General features: G+C 39.2%; 3 protein-coding genes across 5 annotated transcripts; 1 reads left to right on the forward strand and 2 right to left on the reverse strand.

Moving 5' to 3' along the window:
* Positions 1-3,903: 3,903 nt before the first annotated feature.
* On the reverse strand, positions 3,904-6,449 carry LOC119556768 (vanin-like protein 1). Its single transcript, XM_037869194.1, has 2 exons — positions 6,350-6,449; positions 3,904-5,858 (listed from the first exon to the last, which is right to left on the reverse strand). Exons 1-2 carry the CDS (start codon positions 6,407-6,409, stop codon positions 4,215-4,217), a joined length of 1,704 nt encoding a protein of 567 aa, XP_037725122.1. The 5' UTR covers positions 6,410-6,449; the 3' UTR covers positions 3,904-4,214.
* Positions 6,450-7,029: 580 nt separating this feature from the next.
* On the forward strand, positions 7,030-10,328 carry LOC119556871 (UDP-xylose and UDP-N-acetylglucosamine transporter). Of its 3 annotated transcripts, none has more exons than XM_037869346.1 (3): positions 7,030-7,305; positions 7,370-7,517; positions 9,086-10,328. In XM_037869346.1, exon 3 carries the CDS (start codon positions 9,088-9,090, stop codon positions 10,144-10,146), a length of 1,059 nt encoding a protein of 352 aa, XP_037725274.1. In that variant the 5' UTR covers positions 7,030-7,305; positions 7,370-7,517; positions 9,086-9,087; the 3' UTR covers positions 10,147-10,328. The 3 variants fall into 3 exon arrangements, with proteins under 3 accessions (XP_037725274.1, XP_037725273.1, XP_037725275.1); XM_037869345.1 differs by having other exon boundaries at positions 7,415-7,517; XM_037869347.1 differs by lacking the exons at positions 7,030-7,305; positions 7,370-7,517 and adding an exon at positions 7,638-7,653.
* Positions 10,329-10,831: 503 nt separating this feature from the next.
* On the reverse strand, positions 10,832-13,306 carry LOC119556872 (myosin regulatory light chain sqh). Its single transcript, XM_037869348.1, has 3 exons — positions 13,153-13,306; positions 11,656-12,169; positions 10,832-11,263 (listed from the first exon to the last, which is right to left on the reverse strand). The coding sequence occupies exons 2-3, from the start codon at positions 12,073-12,075 to the stop codon at positions 11,159-11,161; spliced, it is 525 nt and encodes a 174-aa protein (XP_037725276.1). The 5' UTR covers positions 12,076-12,169; positions 13,153-13,306; the 3' UTR covers positions 10,832-11,158.
* Positions 13,307-18,217: the final 4,911 nt, after the last annotated feature.

Consider the following 18,217-nt stretch of genomic DNA (forward strand, 5'->3'; position numbering starts at 1 on the left):
TGTGATGGTATATATACTTTATATATATATTGTACATATACCTGAGCAGGGTGGTTGAATTCCGGCTGCGTGGACAAGTGGCCAAAAATTGCGACTCCCAAATCAATGGCAGGCCCACCACAAAGGGAGTTTGGCAAATAATGCGGCAGGTCGCTGGTTAGATGGGTAATGCTAAACCATTATTGCAAATCAAACATTTTATCGAAATTCACACCTAATTGATTTGCAAATTATGGAATTTTTAATTTATTTGCTAGCGCAGCTTAAATGTGGTTAGGTATGCTAATTGAAATTAATACAAAAAGTACAGGCAATCAATGAATTCTGAAAATAACAATTAAATGTGTCTAAAAGTATGCAACAAACTCCAATGAACTTCGTATTTGAAAACCATTTTGTTTTTTCACTGCATACTTTTAGGCATTTGTTAAATCGATTTTAAACCCCTAGTGAAACCTTATATGTATATGATTCATGAGTTATGGGGGAACCATTGAAAAACACAGCTTAGCTGAAATAAATTGATTTAAAACAGTACCCTAGAGAATTCCCGGCTGGTTTGCCCACTTAAAAACCACAAATGCTTGCCACATTCCGCATGCAATTAGAGAATTTCAATCTGCCAGCGACCAAAAGTTGCGGCCAGGTAAATCGAAGGCCAATAAGGTGAAATACTTCCCCTCAGAGCCGTGTTTACAAATCATTTTAATAAAGTCAAAAAGGCGTCCGGGTGAGTGTGTGAAAGAGAGGGCACCACAATAAGAGAGTAAGACGGGGAGATGACTCCGGATATGCGAGTGTGTGGGCCAGGTGAGCCCGAAGGGAACATAATAAAAATATGAAAATCAAGTGAAATCATTTCCATTCAAATTCAAATGGCGAGCCAGAACGGCAAAGGTACCTGGAGGGGCGGACTGGCGACAGTGGGGATATGGGGGCGTGGCAATATGGGGGGCTGCGGCAGCTGAAAACTGATATTCAATTCAATCAGTTCTGCCTGAGACCTCAGGGAAGCGACTGAAGCACTGGCGATGGAGGTGCAGGTGGCGAGCAGGGATCTGCACAGTCAGAAAATATTATACAAATTTATACAATTATATAATGGAGTCTTTTTTATACTTTTTGGAAGAAGAAATCCTAAAGCTACCCAACCATATCTTAATATCATAAAAATGATCATACGAAGCATTTATGATTTGGATTGACTATGAAGAAAGAAATCGCGTGTGCTTGAATATAAAAACAAATCCATAAAATGCGTTTACGATTAAAAATGACTTCTGAAACTTACAATATAAGCCTATATTTAGCAATGTAAATGATAAGATTTCTTTTCTGGAATCCTAAAGAATTCGCGTATCTGAAATTCTTACTTTTCAGTCAAAGCAACAATGCTGAGGTTTTTACGTTTCTTTAATATTTCTTACTTATAAAACTTATAATATGAAGATCTCTGATAAGATTTCTTTACACATAGCTAGAATCCTGAAGAATTCGCGTATCTGAAATTCTTACTTTTCAGTCAGAGCAATAATGCTGAGGTTTTCACGTTTCTTTAATATTTCTTACTTATAAAACTTATAATATAAGCCTATACTTAGCAATTTAAATGAGCATATCTGATAAGATTTCGTTACACAATGCTAGAATCCTGAAGAATTCGCGTATCTGAAATTCTTACTTTTCAGTCAGAGCAACAATGCTGAGGAATTCGCGCTTCTTTAGTATATCTTATTTTATAAATCTCAATTTTTATTCACTCTGTTGCCAGGATAAAGGGAATCGAAATGGTTCCGAGTTCCGAATGTGGTTAGTTGCTAATGCGGCGCCCTGCTGTGTGTGTGTCAATGGCTGGAACTGATTCTGATTGAGAATCCTTCCTCGTCCGAACCGCTCCCCCTCTTGAATGGCGGGAACAGGCCGGAGTTGAGCCACAGGAAATCGGCTGAAAAAAGAAGCCGTACTCCATCGCACGGCCAGATATTTTATGGGCGCGACGGCGGCCTTCACCTACACTTCGCCACCTGTTATACATAACCGCCACCCACCCGGCCACCCACTCGATCCCGAACTCCGCCCCTTTCGCACTGGCAACTTTGCGCCCCCATTCACTTTAACAATAAATTTTAGCAAATAAATCAAAATGTAACAGAAGCCGTGTGGAATTTTCAAGTGGCAGGTGCCACAGCAGCATCCCACCACCTCAAACCACCCCCTAAAAATCGGTCCAGAGAAGAGAGCTCAAAGTTTTTGATTTTTGTGCAAAATAAAAAATGTTTACCAAGGCCTGGGAATCGATTTGAATGGCGAGAGAGGGGCGTAATGAAAAAAAAGGGCAAGGGGGGACTCCAAATAAATGGAGGGAAATTACAGCAAGGGGAGAGTATTCGGTATATGTCTATTATTGGCTTAAGGATCTATTTTTAAATCATGATAGCTTAAGCTTATTATAGCTAAATGAGGTAATTTACCATTGTTATCTGGCACTATGAGCTTAATTTTGTCCTTTGACTTTTTATAACTATCTTTTAGAGATATTTTACTTTGAAATCTGAAATCTATTAGACCTTAGAAGTGCACTCTTGGGTCACCATTTGTGTCAAAGCTAATACTTTCTTACAACTATAGCAACAGAGATAAATTTAAAATAATTATTTTACTGTTTGAACAAATTATTTACATCTTTTAGAATTATTTACATCAATTTGGATTTATGTTGGGCTATGTATAGCTATTTTCTTTAGCTTATATTTTGTTCTGTGTATTTAAACAATTACCCAACATTTTTTTTTGCAATTTGACTTAGCAGCCCTTTCCATTGGGAAAACTTTTACCCTTGTCGCTGGACACCTTTTCAGGTTCAAGGTATTTTTGTTTTATATTTTCCTTTTCTTTTTTGAGAAGGGTGGTAGGTCAGGGGGCGGGGCTGGAGGCGGTTCTTTTGGGGGCGGTGTGACATTAGCAAGCAAATTATGTTAAGTCGCACAGAAAGTCACGGCGTGAATCCTGTCCAGCAGGATTCTCCCGCGGAGAAGTCGTCATCTTTGTCGTTGCCATTGAAGATGCTAAGCTGTCATTACGTATATATGAATGTGTGTGTGGCTGTGGGTAGTGGGTGGGTGGTTTCACCCGCAGGACCTCCAACAACAGCGCCATCCCCCCCCCCCCTTCCCATCTTCGTCCTTGGCTCATTACAATCGGCGGCCACTGTTGCATGGACGAGGACGGTGACGGCGACATCGCTACCTGTTGGAAATGCAAACAACGCTGGCAGAGGTCCTTGAAGCGCCTGCGCTGGAAGGAAATCTCCACAAGGTCGTCGGCTGGGTGGGCGTAAAGGGCGGTGGGCGGTGGGCAGCGTGTGGGTCGTCCTTTCATTCAAATGTTTTCCGACTCCTTTTGGAGACTCACGAATGTAACCAAAAGTAACGGTCAGTTTTTGAGGATTGAATAGAACGGAAACCAGAAGCTGGGTAAAATTCTAAGAATCCCAGGTGCTGATGTTGCATTTGGAATACCTGCAGATTCACATACCAATTCTTAGGAAATGGCTCAGTGCCCTTTGCCTTTTGCACTTGTCCCCTCGCCCTGCTTGATATGTCGTTTTACCTCCATAACAGAGTTTGGATATCAAAGCCAATTTTTGATTTGATTCGTAAGGAATCAAATATTTTCAGCTTACCTACTCCTGGATATATACTATATTCTTTAAAAAGTACATAGCCAGTAACATGCAGCGTTACCGACCCTATAAAGCATATATATTCTTATGTGCTTCGGTCACAAGTGTTAGTATTACTGACCCTCTTCAGGGATCTGCATACAAACTTTATAAACGGACAAATTCATCAATGTTTGCCAACGGGAAAATAGAGAGGTTATAGAGCTTTATTGGCAGATTTCGCTTCTATTCACACAATAATACAAATCGTAAGTGTTTTATTTAACTCATTATATACCCTTATAAAATGATATAACATTTGGGGCTCTACTTTTATTTTATACTTTGTATTTATCATTAGTTTGTTAACAAACATTACGTTTTAACTTTTAGGCAGAGATTTAAAATCCCCTTTTTTGCTTTTTTTGTATCATTAGTCACAATGTGATCGCGTGTTATCTAGAGATAAAAAAAAAATGTGTAAGAAAATGTGACTCACAGAATCTGCAGGAAATTTAAATAATTTGTATGTGCCAAAGTAGTTGCTGGTGTATTAACTTAATAATTCATTATAATGGCTTGGCAGAATAAGAGCACTTATGTATAGCATAAAGAACAGACAGGCAAGTGCCCACAAAACACTGGAGGCATACAATCCAGGGGAACCAGAAGTCGAGGGACTAGTGAAATTCGGTTGCATGTGATCCAAGTTGTGGGTGCTGGGCAACTCGGTGAAATAGTTTGCCCAAATGGCAAAGGTCAGCAGGTCGTTCTGCGCCTTTGATAGGCTCAAAGCCACAGATATAGGTTTATCTGGATTTGGCCCCGCCTCTGGTGACTCACTCCAATCGAAATCCGAAACAGCAACTGGCAAGAAAAGGGCATTCAAGGTGCTGGGCATGATCAGTCGACGACCACGAGGAGCTGCTGGAAAATTACCAGTCATATTCAACTTGGTAAAATGGTGCTTATTGATGACCTCCTGGCCTGCGGGAAATATGTAACCGCAACTGCTGATATGCTCGTCCGTACAAGCGAACAGGGCACAAATCGCCTGCTCGGTGCGATCCACTCGAATCACGGTCGTTTCATCGCCCCAATAGGCGGCTATTCTATAGCGATAGGTCTTGGGATCCGTAGAGGTCACCTCATTGGCGCTGGCTGTGGTAACCTTCCGTTCGATGGCAAAGGAACAGCAAAAGCTGCCGTGGCACAACTTCCTTTCCAAGCTCAAGAAATCCTCCGTCAAAAGTTCACTCTCGAATATATCCACATTGTAATCCCTGTAGGTGGCCACTCCAGTGACTCGTTGTGTTTTCAACTGTGGCGTGAAGAGGGGTGTGAAAATGGGCGCCAGTTGACCATACTCTCTTTTGGGAACCTCCGATATCATCAACTTGGTTGTGGGTTCCTCGAAAATCTCCGCCACAAGTCTTCCACCCCGACCTGCATATATCCCAGAACCAGTGGTCCTTCCATCGGGTCGACTGGCATCCGCCGCCAGCAGATTAACATTGTTGCCAAATGCCCAACCCTCTTGCAGTTGCACAGCTCCCAGAAATGGCAGTTCCGAAAACCAATAAGTAGGATATACGATATCCGTTATATTGAGTTCCCTTACCAACTTCACGCCCGGCTCATAGAACAACATGTCGAAGCAGATGAAATGGCCAAAGGTTACACCGAAATCTGTGGTAAAGGTGGATACATCGGGAGTACGGAGAACCGATGTCTCCGCGTATTCGTGACGCCACAGGTGGCTTTTCCGATATCGCGAGATAACCCTGCCCTTTCGGTCGAAGACCACATTGGTGTTGAAGTACTGAACTCCTGTCGAAGGACACGGGCCGAAGGTATCGGATCCGGCTCCATTGGCACAGAGTTCCTTCTCCACCACATTTATCACCACGTAGATGGCCCTGGATCTCGCCGCGCAGGATAATTCGATGAGAAAGAGCTCATAGTCCGCTTGGTAGCAGGGCGTAATGTTCTGGGATTCATGGGGTACAAAGGTGGCAGTAGCCTGACTATTTAGAAGATGCTCGGGAAATACGATTATGTCCACATCGTCTACATCTCTGATGATATTCTGAAAGGATTGTGAGGCGGAACTGGTGCGTTTCCGGGCAGAATCACCCTCCGGCTCCATGTGTTCCACCACCGCTGCCCAATAGGTTGAATCCTCGGGCTTGGAAAGCTGCAGGAAAAATATATATATATTAATTTTCTTTTTTTAAATAACGCCACGGTATAATTTTCATGATTACATTAATATTTAAACATATTTTTTAAACAATATTTTAAAATAAGCAGTTCGAAATATTTCAAGCAAATAACTGCTAAGACTATCGACTTTCTAATACCAGTTAATCTGTTTACCAATTTTTAAAGAATATTGCTTGCAGATGGTGTCAGGTGCAGTTCTAAAAAATAATTCTGAAATAATTTTGACTAGATCAGCTAGTAATCCTGATGAAAAATATAAATACCGGTGAGGACGGAACCGGTTCCTTCTACCTGTTACGTACCTTTCAACGAATTTAATAAGATTTTTCTTAATGAAATTGTATTATTACTTAAAGTCAAACAAAAAAGGAATAGCATATTTCAACTTAATTAGCCTTAAATAATTTCTTTTTATATTTTAAAAGTTGTCAAATATAACAAGTATTAAACATATCGATTTACCTGGTAAGAACTAGTAAAGAAGAAGGCCAGAAGCACAAAACTCAATCGAATGGCCATCATGATGGAACCGTGGCCGAAATCCAACTGCCAAACAATTGCGATCTTGGCCAAAAACGAAGACTACGCATCAAGTCCAGTGCCATTGTATAGTCAAATAATTTTACAGGCCCACTAAGATGGCGGATATGACTAGATTATGCATTTCGGCAGATAAGACCTCGAATATTTCTCTTATCTCAGCCGCTACAGCAATCATCGAGAGGTTAATGGTTTCATTTTTAAGACAAGCCACTATTAAAAATAAGATAGCAATTTATTGAAGTATAACCTGTAATTATCCCCAGAGTGATATGATAAACAAACATAGATCATCGTGCCATTATACATGGGTTATCAACCCACTTTTGCAAATAGTCTTCACTGTAAATATCTTTATCTGCCTATTATTAATTTTACTAGTTAGTTTTAAAAAAAAACAACATTTGTTAACAAAAAAAAAACAAAAGAAAAACATTCACAGCTTAAAAAAAGAAAGATCAGTAATTAAAATCAAGCAATACATAAAAAAGAGGGTACAAACTACATTATTCAAATTCGATAGGCGGTGGTACAATTGATATCGACTTAAGCTTAAAGCTGCCGCAAATCGGGATTTTGTGGCCACCTCTAGATGGTCACACTGCGCCAGCCAAGTTCAGCTGTTCGACAACAACAGCACCCGCTAGCAACTACAACAACAACATTTCAACTAGATTGTAATCAAGCTGTTAACAGTTATTAGCGAGCTACCAAAAAAAAAATTCCCGCAGTTCCAATGCGCCCAACGAACGGTAAGCAGCATTCGAAGGAGAGGCCATAGAAAGAGATAGAAAAACGGTGAAGGTCGCGCGGTGCGAACAGAATGCGAAGAGCGAGCGAAAGAGAGAGGGAGACAGAGCGAGATAATTGATTCGCAGGTTGGTGTTGGTGCTATTTTCTTATTCTATTAACCCATTTGCATGTGTGCGTGTGTTTATACAGCATATAAACTGATATAATCAATCATGATTCTTGACTTCCCGCCAGCGAAACGGAACAAAAACAAAACAAATCGAGATCCGCCATTAAACCGGATTAACCAGCATCTGTATCTCGTATCTCCCGCGGATTAGAATATCCCATTGTGAAGGTAAGTGATACCGATAACGATAGCCAGTCCACCAAACAATCCGCGTACTTCTTATCGGCAACGTGACAATCGACCGATTTGCCGACTAACGCTGAGCGGGCAAGCCCAAACCACCCACCCAGCAACCTTGGAAAAAGTTAGTCAAATCCCTCGATATGAAATCGAAGATGTGATCAATGATCACTAGTTATCCTATAGAATTCCAGGACATAAATATGTACATATCCTGCAGTTTGATCAGTGATTAGAGGACAATAAAATAGTATTTATTCACCTATCTAAGTGCTCGGTATTTGATCAGTGAAATAACTGCATATAGCAGAAAACTATAAATTATCTAAATGTACGAAAGTTATTTGCAATGATTGTCACATAAAATGGCAGCTAGAATAACTACATATATAACAATCTTAGTATCTCACTAATATTTAAAAAACTGAGTTCCACCAAAAACGCTACATTTTTACGACTTAATTCTGGCCAAAGCATCAGAAGATAATTAAATTTGATGGCCAATAAAACGTGGGAACATGTACATGTTTATATTCCATTTCATTGTATAACTATGTAGTTAATATGCGTAATGATGCTCAGTTCTTAATCATTTATCCTAATTCAAAAAAAATATATGTATTAATGTATTTTCCTTTCCGAGTATCCATTTATTTCGGAATCAGCTTGTGCTGACAACTTATTGATTTCGTACTGCTTATTTCCCATTTGCAGAAGAACAACTATTTTGCTACTGAATTTTACTAAACGCAAGACATTTGATAAGACTTATTTTTAACAGCTGATAGTAACAGAATGAATCCAGAAAGTAAACGATGTGCATTTTGGATACAGAATATATCTAGTTATGGAATTCTTTAATAGATTAACATATTCAGAGCAAAGTTCAAATCAAATGCATGTTCAACTCAGAACCTGTTTACGAATTTATTGAACCAACTCACTCCTCATACGTATCTTCCGTTTGGAATAACCGATAAGACAGAATGTTTTACACGCAAACACTCGAAAAATACTCATTGATTGTAAGGGAAGTTGTTGTAGTAACTATCAGTTGTTCTCTTTAATGTAGGATATTTTATATTCTACCATCGTTTCGGGGTATTAAAATGTATAGTAGGGCTGAGATAATAAAAAAAAACCATAACACCATCATATACCCGAAAAAAGAATCCAAAACCGTGATGATAAAGATGTGCTTATATGTATATAAGAATAAACGTACTTAAAGAAATTTCTTGCCTTTAAAATCATATAAAAATGTCTAATGTTGAATTTATTTAAAATATATAATATGATACTGATTTATGGTGATATTTATTTCGTGTCAAATAACACACCCATGAATAAAAGCTAAACAATCTTAAATCTGTAAATTACGTCACCACACCTAAAAGGTCACAGTTTTGAGAAGAGCGCGTTAAAAGAACTTAATACTCGAATTATAGGCACTTTTTTAGGCCTAATAACAACTAATAAAAGTCTGCATTTTGTCGACCTGTGTAATTTCATAAATTCCGTAAAACCTTTCTCTAATCTACACTTTTATTTTACAGATATGGCTTTAAATCTAAAGGCCCTTTTGGGCATGGTGTTCGTGTTTATCGGATGTTGCAGTAACGTGGTCTTCCTGGAGCTGATCATCCAGATCGATCCGGGAGCCGGAAACCTGATCACCTTCGCCCAATTCCTATTCATTGCTCTGGAGGGTCTCGTCTTCACATCCAAGTTCTTTACGGTGCGTCCGAAGATTGCGCTCAAGGACTATGTTATACTCGTGGCCCTCTTCTTCGGGGCGAATGTGTGCAACAACTATGCGTTCAACTTTAATATTCCCATGCCGCTGCACATGATTTTCCGCAGCGGATCGCTGATGGCCAACATGATTATGGGTATTGTGCTGCTTAAGAAGCGCTATAACCTCCGGCAGTACAGCTCCGTGGCCATGATAACGGCGGGCATTATACTATGCACCCTGGTTTCCAGCGGCGACGTCAAGGATAATACGCATCACAGCCTTAAAGTGGATACTTCCTACTCCGACTTCTTCTGGTGGTCGGTGGGCATTGGTCTACTGACGGTCGCTCTACTGGTTACCGCCTATATGGGCATCTACCAGGAGGTGATATACAAGAAGTACGGCAAACATCCCAGCGAGGCGTTGTTCTTTACGCACATGTTGCCCCTTCCCGGATTTCTGATAATGGCAGGAAATATAGTGCAACATTTCGGTATTGCGTGGTCATCGGAACCAGTGGATGTGCCCCTGCTGGGAGCCATTGGATTGGAGTGGAAGTTCCCGCTGATGTTGTTCTATCTGCTCTGCAACGTCGTCACCCAGTATGTTTGCATCAGCGCCGTCTATGTCCTGACCACCGAATGCGCCTCGTTGACCGTCACTCTGGTGGTCACCCTGCGCAAGTTCGTTTCGCTCCTGTTCTCCATCATCTATTTCCGGAATCCCTTCACCCTGAACCACTGGGTGGGCACCATTCTGGTCTTTTTCGGCACCATACTCTTTGCCAATGTGATCAACCAGGTGAAGGATGCCTATCGGGCCAGGTCGAGCGGGAAGGGCCGTTTCGACACTGCTCCGCTGGCCAAGAAAGTGGAGTAATCTCCGAGGGCTGTGTGGGATCCTGCTGCAGAGGCCATTAACTATTAGTTTAGAGTCCTAGCGCATTGTTTGTACATAGAATACGCTTAGTGTGTAGACGCCTCATTGTCTGGTTTGTAATTCTTGTCTTTCTACATTTGTTTTTTTTAATAAATAATTGTCCAAAAGTTTGTAAAATACAACGTCTCGAGATTGTTCATTGATTTTTAAAATAAATTCTTATAATTTGAAAATGCATTTTTGGTTGGAAAATCTGAAAGTTTAAGAGTCGCTTGCTGGACGGTTGCTTGATGCTTGCTCACTGTTGGTTCGACGTCATCACATTTACAAAAAAAAATGTGACTCAAATCTTTGGAATCCAAAGTATAGGATACGATAAGAGTATGTTTCTTTGTATTTGTTGTAATGATTGAGTTTTTGGACCTCGAAATTTGTAGTTATTAGTCAGCGTGTAAAAAGTTTCCGAAAATCGGCAATACTTGTCATTCTTTCTCTTTCATTTTCACCCACATCCAAAGATATATCACATCAAGACCATTCAACATGCTGTTAGCTTGCACAGTGGGGTTATTCCAAAGCTTTTCTTATTTGATCAGTTGTTTTGACATGAAGGATTTTTGCAAATATCTATTTAGACAGACATGAGCACGCTCGAATGTGAGAAAAACAAACTTTTATTGCCACATTCTTGTATAAGTATGTATTTGTATATAGGTAATATATATGTATATTCAATGAGTTAATACTTATGAAAGGGGTTTTTCAGGGAAATCGTGTTATCGGGCTCCAACCTCACACACTACAATATCGTACATAACATTCGCTTGTGTTGGCTACTTTTTGTTTAATTTAAATGCACAGGTAAGTACAGGAATATCAGGAATCAAAAAACAGGGGGCGCGAGAGCAAAAAAAATATATATATATTAAATTATCAAAACGAAACTCATGATGGATAGTTTGGACAGGCTGATTGAAGAGGCAGCTGGCTGGGCGATCGATTCCTGGCGATCTTACTGCTCATCCTTGTCCTTGGCACCGTGCTTGAGGATGCGCGTGAACTCCAGGTAGTCAAACAGGCCGTTCTTGATGGGCGCCTCCCGATACATCTCGTCCACCTGCAGGGAATAATGGAAAACAATTAAATCCAATCTCATAAACCTTTAGAAATTGAGCTATTATGAAGTATTGTCCTCACAAATTTCAGCTTTTTTAACATACGTCAAACTTAGTCAAGCTAGGTTCAACGACCCATTCAAATACAAACAGCCTTGGCATAGTACTTTAGTGTCAAGAATTACTTTCAAAGTATCAACAACAAGTGGGTTCGCTGTTCAATTGAGGCGTGAATTAGTGAACTAGGTAAACACAATTATGTTTAATTAAATACCTATATAAGATCCCCTTTATAGTTCAACAACAAGGCAAATATACAATATCATCCCCGCAATTGAACATATTTAATTGGAACACGAATTATCAATGCTCTAGGTATGAGTTTGAAACTTACATCCTCATCTGTGAACCGATCGCCCATGGTGGTCAGCAGCTCCCTCAAGCGATCCTCGGGCAGGACGCCCATGTTCTCCTCATCAAAGCATCCGAAGGCGTTCTTGATCACATCCTCGGGATCAGTGCCCTGCAGTCGCTCACCGAAAAGCGTGAGGAACATGGTGAAGTTGATGGGGCCGGGTGCCTCGTTCATCATGCCATCGAGGTAGTCGTCCGTTGGGTTCTTGCCCAGCGAGGCCAACATGTCGTGGAGGTCCTCCTTCTCCACGAAGCCATCTCGATTCTGGTCGATCATGTTGAAGGCCTCCTTGAACTCGGCGATCTGCGCCTGGTCGAACATGGCGAAGACATTGGAGGTGGCGCGTTGGGCGCGTTTCTTGGTGGTGGCACGACGACCGGCTGTCTTACGGGATGACATGGCTATTGGTTGGTGGATCTGGTGAAGCTAATGGAGCCGGCGGAGCTAGTGGAACCAGTGGATCGCTCTGGAGTGATGTGTGTGCGGCGTGGATCTGAAAACGAAAAACGACGACTCGCATTAGCATTTTGTTGGCCGCGTATGTATTTATGGCTATATATAGACATATTGCAGTGAATTCCGCTGAAACCGATTTTCAGTGCTCCCCAAACAAACTGTGTCAACATACAGTGAGCACTCTATACAGTAGAACTATTATAATGGGCGTACTGGCGTTGCATTTTCTACATTTTGCTATGCTTAAATTCAGGTTTGAAGGGGTCTTACTCCCTAATCACTAAGTCAAGGTAACATGATAAATCTATTTACATATTTATGTATGATGTTATAATACAACTTCAGCTCTGCATGACCCAAAGTTACTTGTAAGCAAACCGAAATATTGAAATATTTTCGATTCAAAGAGAGTTATGGCTTAGCCAATAAGCAAAAGTTATTTGACAACTTTAAGTTGGAACTGAGATATAATGTTGTGGTAAGATCGACTCTAAGCGATCCACCGTATCGTGTGTCCACTGTGTGTACGACTCATGCACGCACACAAGCGCGGATTCTCTGAGTCACTCGCGCATTCGAAAATGACACGTATGGGAGTTTGGCTCTCTCCGCGAGTGCCAGCGCCGATGTATTGGTGTTTATCAATGCTGTTGAACTGCGGTTTAAAAAAAAACAACAAAAACGCTCACGAATTTGGCTCATTGAAAACATTCTCACACACGCACACCAGCACTTTCAATTAAAGCCTTAAAAGGCCCGAAAAACAGCATCTGAAGCCCCCAATTCCACTCGAAACCCCCAAGTTGTGCCAAATGTTTGTCACTCTGTTCACCTATCACTTTCTGGTTAACATCTAAGGGGCCTTTTACCACGAAACCAATTGTTTTCTTTTGCGCGCTGCCGACGCTGACTCATACACACACACGCACACCCACAAAGGACAGCGCCCTTCGGTGATAAAGTTTCCTTGTTTTACTCGTGTTTTCCGCATAATTGCGGCCCATATCGATTCATACTCACAGCTGCCGAATGTCGAGTGTTTAATACTTTCGGAGTTTCGTTAATGCAACTTTGACCAGCTGCTTTTGTCTTTTATAAAACCATACACAACCAACCACAACCGCTCAATTTTTTTTTCGACTGCGCTGTGCTCAGCTCAACGTAAGCAAACGTAGGCATACGTAAGCAAACGTAAGCAACCGTAAGTGTCAGTAAAATAGCCAGATGCCAAATTGTTGATTTTTGTTCAAAGGCCAGTGTGACCAACACTCAAACCTCTATATATGAGATACTCCGGCAATACCGGAAAAATACTGAAAATGGTTAAATATGTTTAAGTTACTCCCTTTTAAATCAAACATTTATTTTTTTTTTAATTAAAAGCAAACAAATACATTAGCTGTCAAAATAATAGTATAATAGCAATTGTATAAATAATAATTTTCTGATTATGTGTCCTAAATTTCTAGTTAATTCAACTTTAAAGGAAAAACTGCTACTTTATATTTCGTGTAGGTCAAGACACCGCTCATGCTGTTGAAATATAATGAAGAAAATTAAATAAATATTTTTTATGTTTCAGAAACACACATGTCAGAGTAATTATAATTAACATCTGCTGTTTTTATTATTGCTAAATTTAAGTTCCTGTGATTAGTCATGGGGAAACCTAACCATTCTGAAAAACGGTATTATTGGTAGGATCTCAAATTTATATAAGCTGATCATTTAAAAATGAATTAGGCGAAAAAGCACTTTTTTCAAACTTAAAATTTTTTCGTTCGGCGACAATATAATTTATCTTACAAAATGTTTTTACATTTCCAATTTTATATAAAGCGTTCTCCAGGAATCGTGTCCACCGCAAAGCACTTAAAGCCGATAGTGGTCCGGCAGTTTGGCTAAAAACTCCGTTATAGCCTCTGCACACAGACACTTAAAATTCTTGTTCACGTAGAGAATTGCTGAAGCGAACAACTGATGGGCATAAGCAATCAGTAGCCCGAGGCAAAAAGCGTGCAAATGCAGTTGTTTAAAAAAAAAATGGAAAACAACGCAAATATATATACAATTTAAACGCTAGCATGTGGAATGTTTTCAGCGGCAAATGCTTTCTTCATTGCTATTAGCAAGTTGATCAGGGATCGAAATTCCATTTCGTCAAGCGTAGTGAAAATTGATTGAATTTTGATTGGGGCAACAGTGACGCCACGAAAATGTTCACTAGCTTTCAGCGTAAGGCCCCTTTTAAGTATTTATAACACCTTCCTCGCATACGGTTCATTGACTTTATCCATTTTTTAAACCACAATTTTGGATTTAAAGTACGTTTTGGTTGGTCATTTTCCTAAAAAAAAAAATAGCAATATTTATTTTCACGATGAGATCATTACCTGCATCAACAACAACGGCGCCACAGTAGTCTGGGTGCATTTCCTTCCCAAAAAAATTCGAAACGCCAACAACAATAATCACCTAAGCTCGTAAGAAAAAATGAATAAGATCGATTAGCGTGTGAGGTCCCATTTGCCGCTAAAGCGAGTTGTAACGACTCTTCCCCATTTCTTTCTAGTACGTGCATTTCTTATTGAAGAGATAGACGCTTAAACGGAATTTGGTCGCTGAATCCGAAACCTCCTCTGTGTAAATAGGCTTTTATTTTTTAACTTTTTTATAAATTAATTTTAAGAAAAGTTTAAATATCCAAAGAAGATCGCGTTTTTTCAGTAAAGATGCAGTTAGGGTAATAATCTATGGCATTTATAATTTCTCTGGTACACTGTCACTACGTAATAGTGTTCCTTTTGAATAATGCATTTTTTCGCGATCTGGTAGCCCGATAATGTTGCCCAAAACAATCGAAGTATTCGATACTCAACAACATTATTCATCGGCTATCGATAAAAATTTAGACCACCAAAGCCATTTCGTTCGACCAGCCATTGAGACATCATCACTCGAGCTCCCAAATCGGTAGCGGGGCTAGTTAATTAAAACCATATCTCCAACCGTTCATAAGTAATGCACCATTTTTAATCAGCTGTATTTCTATATTTTTATTTTTATAATATTTCGTTATGCTCTAGCATTCTTTTTATCATATTTCTAAAGTATATCTTCAAAAATCTTGCAGAAAAATTATATTTTTTTTTATTTGTGGATTTGTGGATCATTCCTGATTGAACTTCACGCCCGGAAATAGTTGTTTTAAAGTGCCTTCTTAATTTCGGCAGGCTGTCAATATCAGCTTTGAAATGCAATTTCTTTATATTAAGGACGTTGTCGACATCCTCCTTCTGATGTTCCTACGTTGGATATGCTGCTACTTCAGCACACTGCATTATATCTTCAAATAATCCACCAGAAGAACTTTGCAATTTTTATGGTGATGGACGATAATAGAGGAATGGGCCACCTATCAAAATTTTTGCTCTCAGCGAATTCTAGTTAGGATTCATCGCCGAATTTCATGCCTTCCTGTAGTACATCTTCAGGTAGCCGCGCGAGCCTCCATGTTCGGGTGTGATTTGTTTTTTGGTGGAAGTTAACGACGTATTAAAGTATAAACCTTAGGACATTTTTGTATGCCAGACTTCGAAATATAAACATAAGAATGTCTATTCCTGCTAAATACTAAATCCACACACAGCGAATTGCAAAGTGGCCTCTAAAAATCGATTCTTATTAAATTATTATTAAATAAATTAAATTAAAAATAATATTTTATTTGGAGTAGGAATATCTTTATTTTCTATGGCCTCTGCTATCATTTTCCTTTGAGCACTGCGCCTTATAATTTTTTTTGTCGCACAAAGGCTATCTGATTTAAAGCATCTCACCGTCAATAAATCATCACATTTTCGAACATAAAGAAATTTATTTCGAAGCAACAACTAGTGCTGCCGATCTTGGCAAGTGAAACAGTTGAGCGCTTGTGCCATCCCGGAATTGATGGTTGCTTCCAAAGCAATTGGAGTAAGACCGTTTTCCTTGGATATGTCTGCTTGTATGCGCTCTTCTGTGTGCAATGGGGTTAGCTTATTTCCTAACCTCTTGTTTTTGACGTAAACTTTCTTCCCTACCTCAAAAATCTATTTTGTCCGTGGCTTTTTCAATTTACTGTTTAATGGTCAGATTTTGCTAATTAGTTGCGTGAGCCGCATCTGTTGGCTTAAGGTCTGTGACCGAATGGACTGTCCTGTTATACTCTATCGTGGCTCTATCATGAGTTCGATAGTGTCGTCAATATGTTTTTCGATTCTTAATGGCATTTTTAAAGGTGTTGGAGCAGTAGAATAAATGCGTACATAATAGAAAAAAATATGAAGTTGAATGTAAAAATGATGTTACAAATAAGAAATAATGTAAACAAGCCAGATGTAATGCAAGCTTGGCTTAGAGTGCGGTCCAGCTTTCCATATAGCTGAGCAGCGAACTCTTATACTGATAAGCTTTTCGTAACTTCGTGACCCTTTGTAAAAGTTGTGAAAAATCCCCAGCCAGGTCGCTGAGTTGTAGTCGGTTTTTTTTTAGTAACTTTTCCGGGAAAACTCTTTCGGAATTCGCTGAGAGCAAAAATTTAGATAGGTGGCCCATTCTTCTTTTATCGTCCATCACCATAAAAATCGAAAAGTTCTTCTGGTGGATTACTTGAAGATATAATGCAGTGTGCTGAAGTAGCAGTGTGGTGTATGCTGGGTGTGGATTTTTATCAAAATATCAAATGCAGGAACATCCAACTGAGGATGTCTACGACGTCTTTCAAATAAATAAATTGCATTTCAAAGCTGATATTGAATAAAGAAACAAGTCCAGCGTGTCAAATTCATGTTATGTGGTTATCAATCAGGAATGAATCCACAAATAAAAAAAAATATAATTTCAAAAGGCATGGGGGGTCAAATTGCGGAAAGTTTAAAACAAAATTAATTTTTCAGCGATATCGGAACACCAGTGTGCTTACACAAATAGTAACCAAACCTTCTACCATCAAATTTCGTTTTAAAAAATCTATTTTCCTGTTGGCAAACGGGATTTCAACCCTTGAAATTTAAATTTTAAAACAAACCGTTTTTGAACGATAACGAAAACACAAAATATCGATAACGTTAAGTAATTCATACCCGTCACTCGTAGAGTAAAATGGTATAAATAAAATGCATATATTCTTGATCGGGATCACTAGCTGAGTCAATCTAGCCATGTCCGTAGCTTTTAATCTAGGTCATTTTACCACTATTTTTGCTTAACGATGACCTAGCGTAATATTATATATAATCGTTATAGCTTCTTTAACATAAACAAAGTATTCAGTTTTTAAATTGTCCGCGCCCCTATCCGAATTTTGGTATTTTTCGCTAGTGTATTTTTGAGCGATCTGATAGCTCGATAATGTTTCAAAAAACACAACTTTGATTGTTTGCTCCACAAAATTATTCATCGCCTATCGATAGAAAGGTAAGCAAAGTATTAAGTTTTAAATTGTGCGCGCCTTTATCCGAATTTCGGTATTTTTCTCTAGTGTATAGTGTTCGATACTCAACAACATTATTCATCGGCTATCGATAGAAATTTAGACCACCAAAGCCATTTCGTTCGACCATCCATTGAGACATCATCACTCGAGCTCCCAAATCTGTAGCGGGGCTAGTTAATTAAAACCATATCTGCAACCGTTCATAAATAATGCACCATTTTTAATTAGCTGTATTTCTATATTTTTATTTTTATAATATTTCGTTATGCTCTAGCATTCTTTTTATCATATTTCTAAAGTATATCTTCAAAAATCTTGCAGAAAAATTATATTTTTTTTTATTTGTGGATTTGTGGATCATTCCTGATTGAACTTCACTCCCGGGAATAGTTCTTTTAAAGTGCCTTCTTAATTTCGGCCGGCTGTCAATATCAGCTTTGAAATGCAATTTCTTTATATCAAGGACGTTGTCGACATCCTCCTTCTGATGTTCATACGTTGGATATGCTGCTACTTCAGCACACTGCATTATATCTTCAAATAATCCACCAGAAGAACTTTGCAATTTTTATGGTGATGGACGATAATAGAGGAATGGGCCACCTATCA

The sequence above is a fragment of the Drosophila subpulchrella genome, chromosome X (assembly GCF_014743375.2).
Source record: "Drosophila subpulchrella strain 33 F10 #4 breed RU33 chromosome X, RU_Dsub_v1.1 Primary Assembly, whole genome shotgun sequence".
Lineage (NCBI taxonomy): Eukaryota > Metazoa > Arthropoda > Insecta > Diptera > Drosophilidae > Drosophila > Drosophila subpulchrella.

Coding starts and splice junctions, on each gene's coding strand:
- LOC119556768 (XM_037869194.1), bottom strand. CDS start 6,409: ATGATGGCCATTCGATTGAGTTTTGTGCTTCTGGCCTTCTTCTTTACT. Junction 5,859..6,349: donor TCTTTACTAGTTCTTACCAG/GTAAATCGATAT, acceptor TTTTTCCTGCAG/CTTTCCAAGCCCGAGGATTC.
- LOC119556872 (XM_037869348.1), bottom strand. CDS start 12,075: ATGTCATCCCGTAAGACAGCCGGTCGTCGTGCCACCACCAAGAAACGC. Junction 11,264..11,655: donor ATCGGTTCACAGATGAGGAT/GTAAGTTTCAAA, acceptor TATTCCCTGCAG/GTGGACGAGATGTATCGGGA.
- LOC119556871 (XM_037869346.1), top strand. CDS start 9,088: ATGGCTTTAAATCTAAAGGCCCTTTTGGGCATGGTGTTCGTGTTTATC.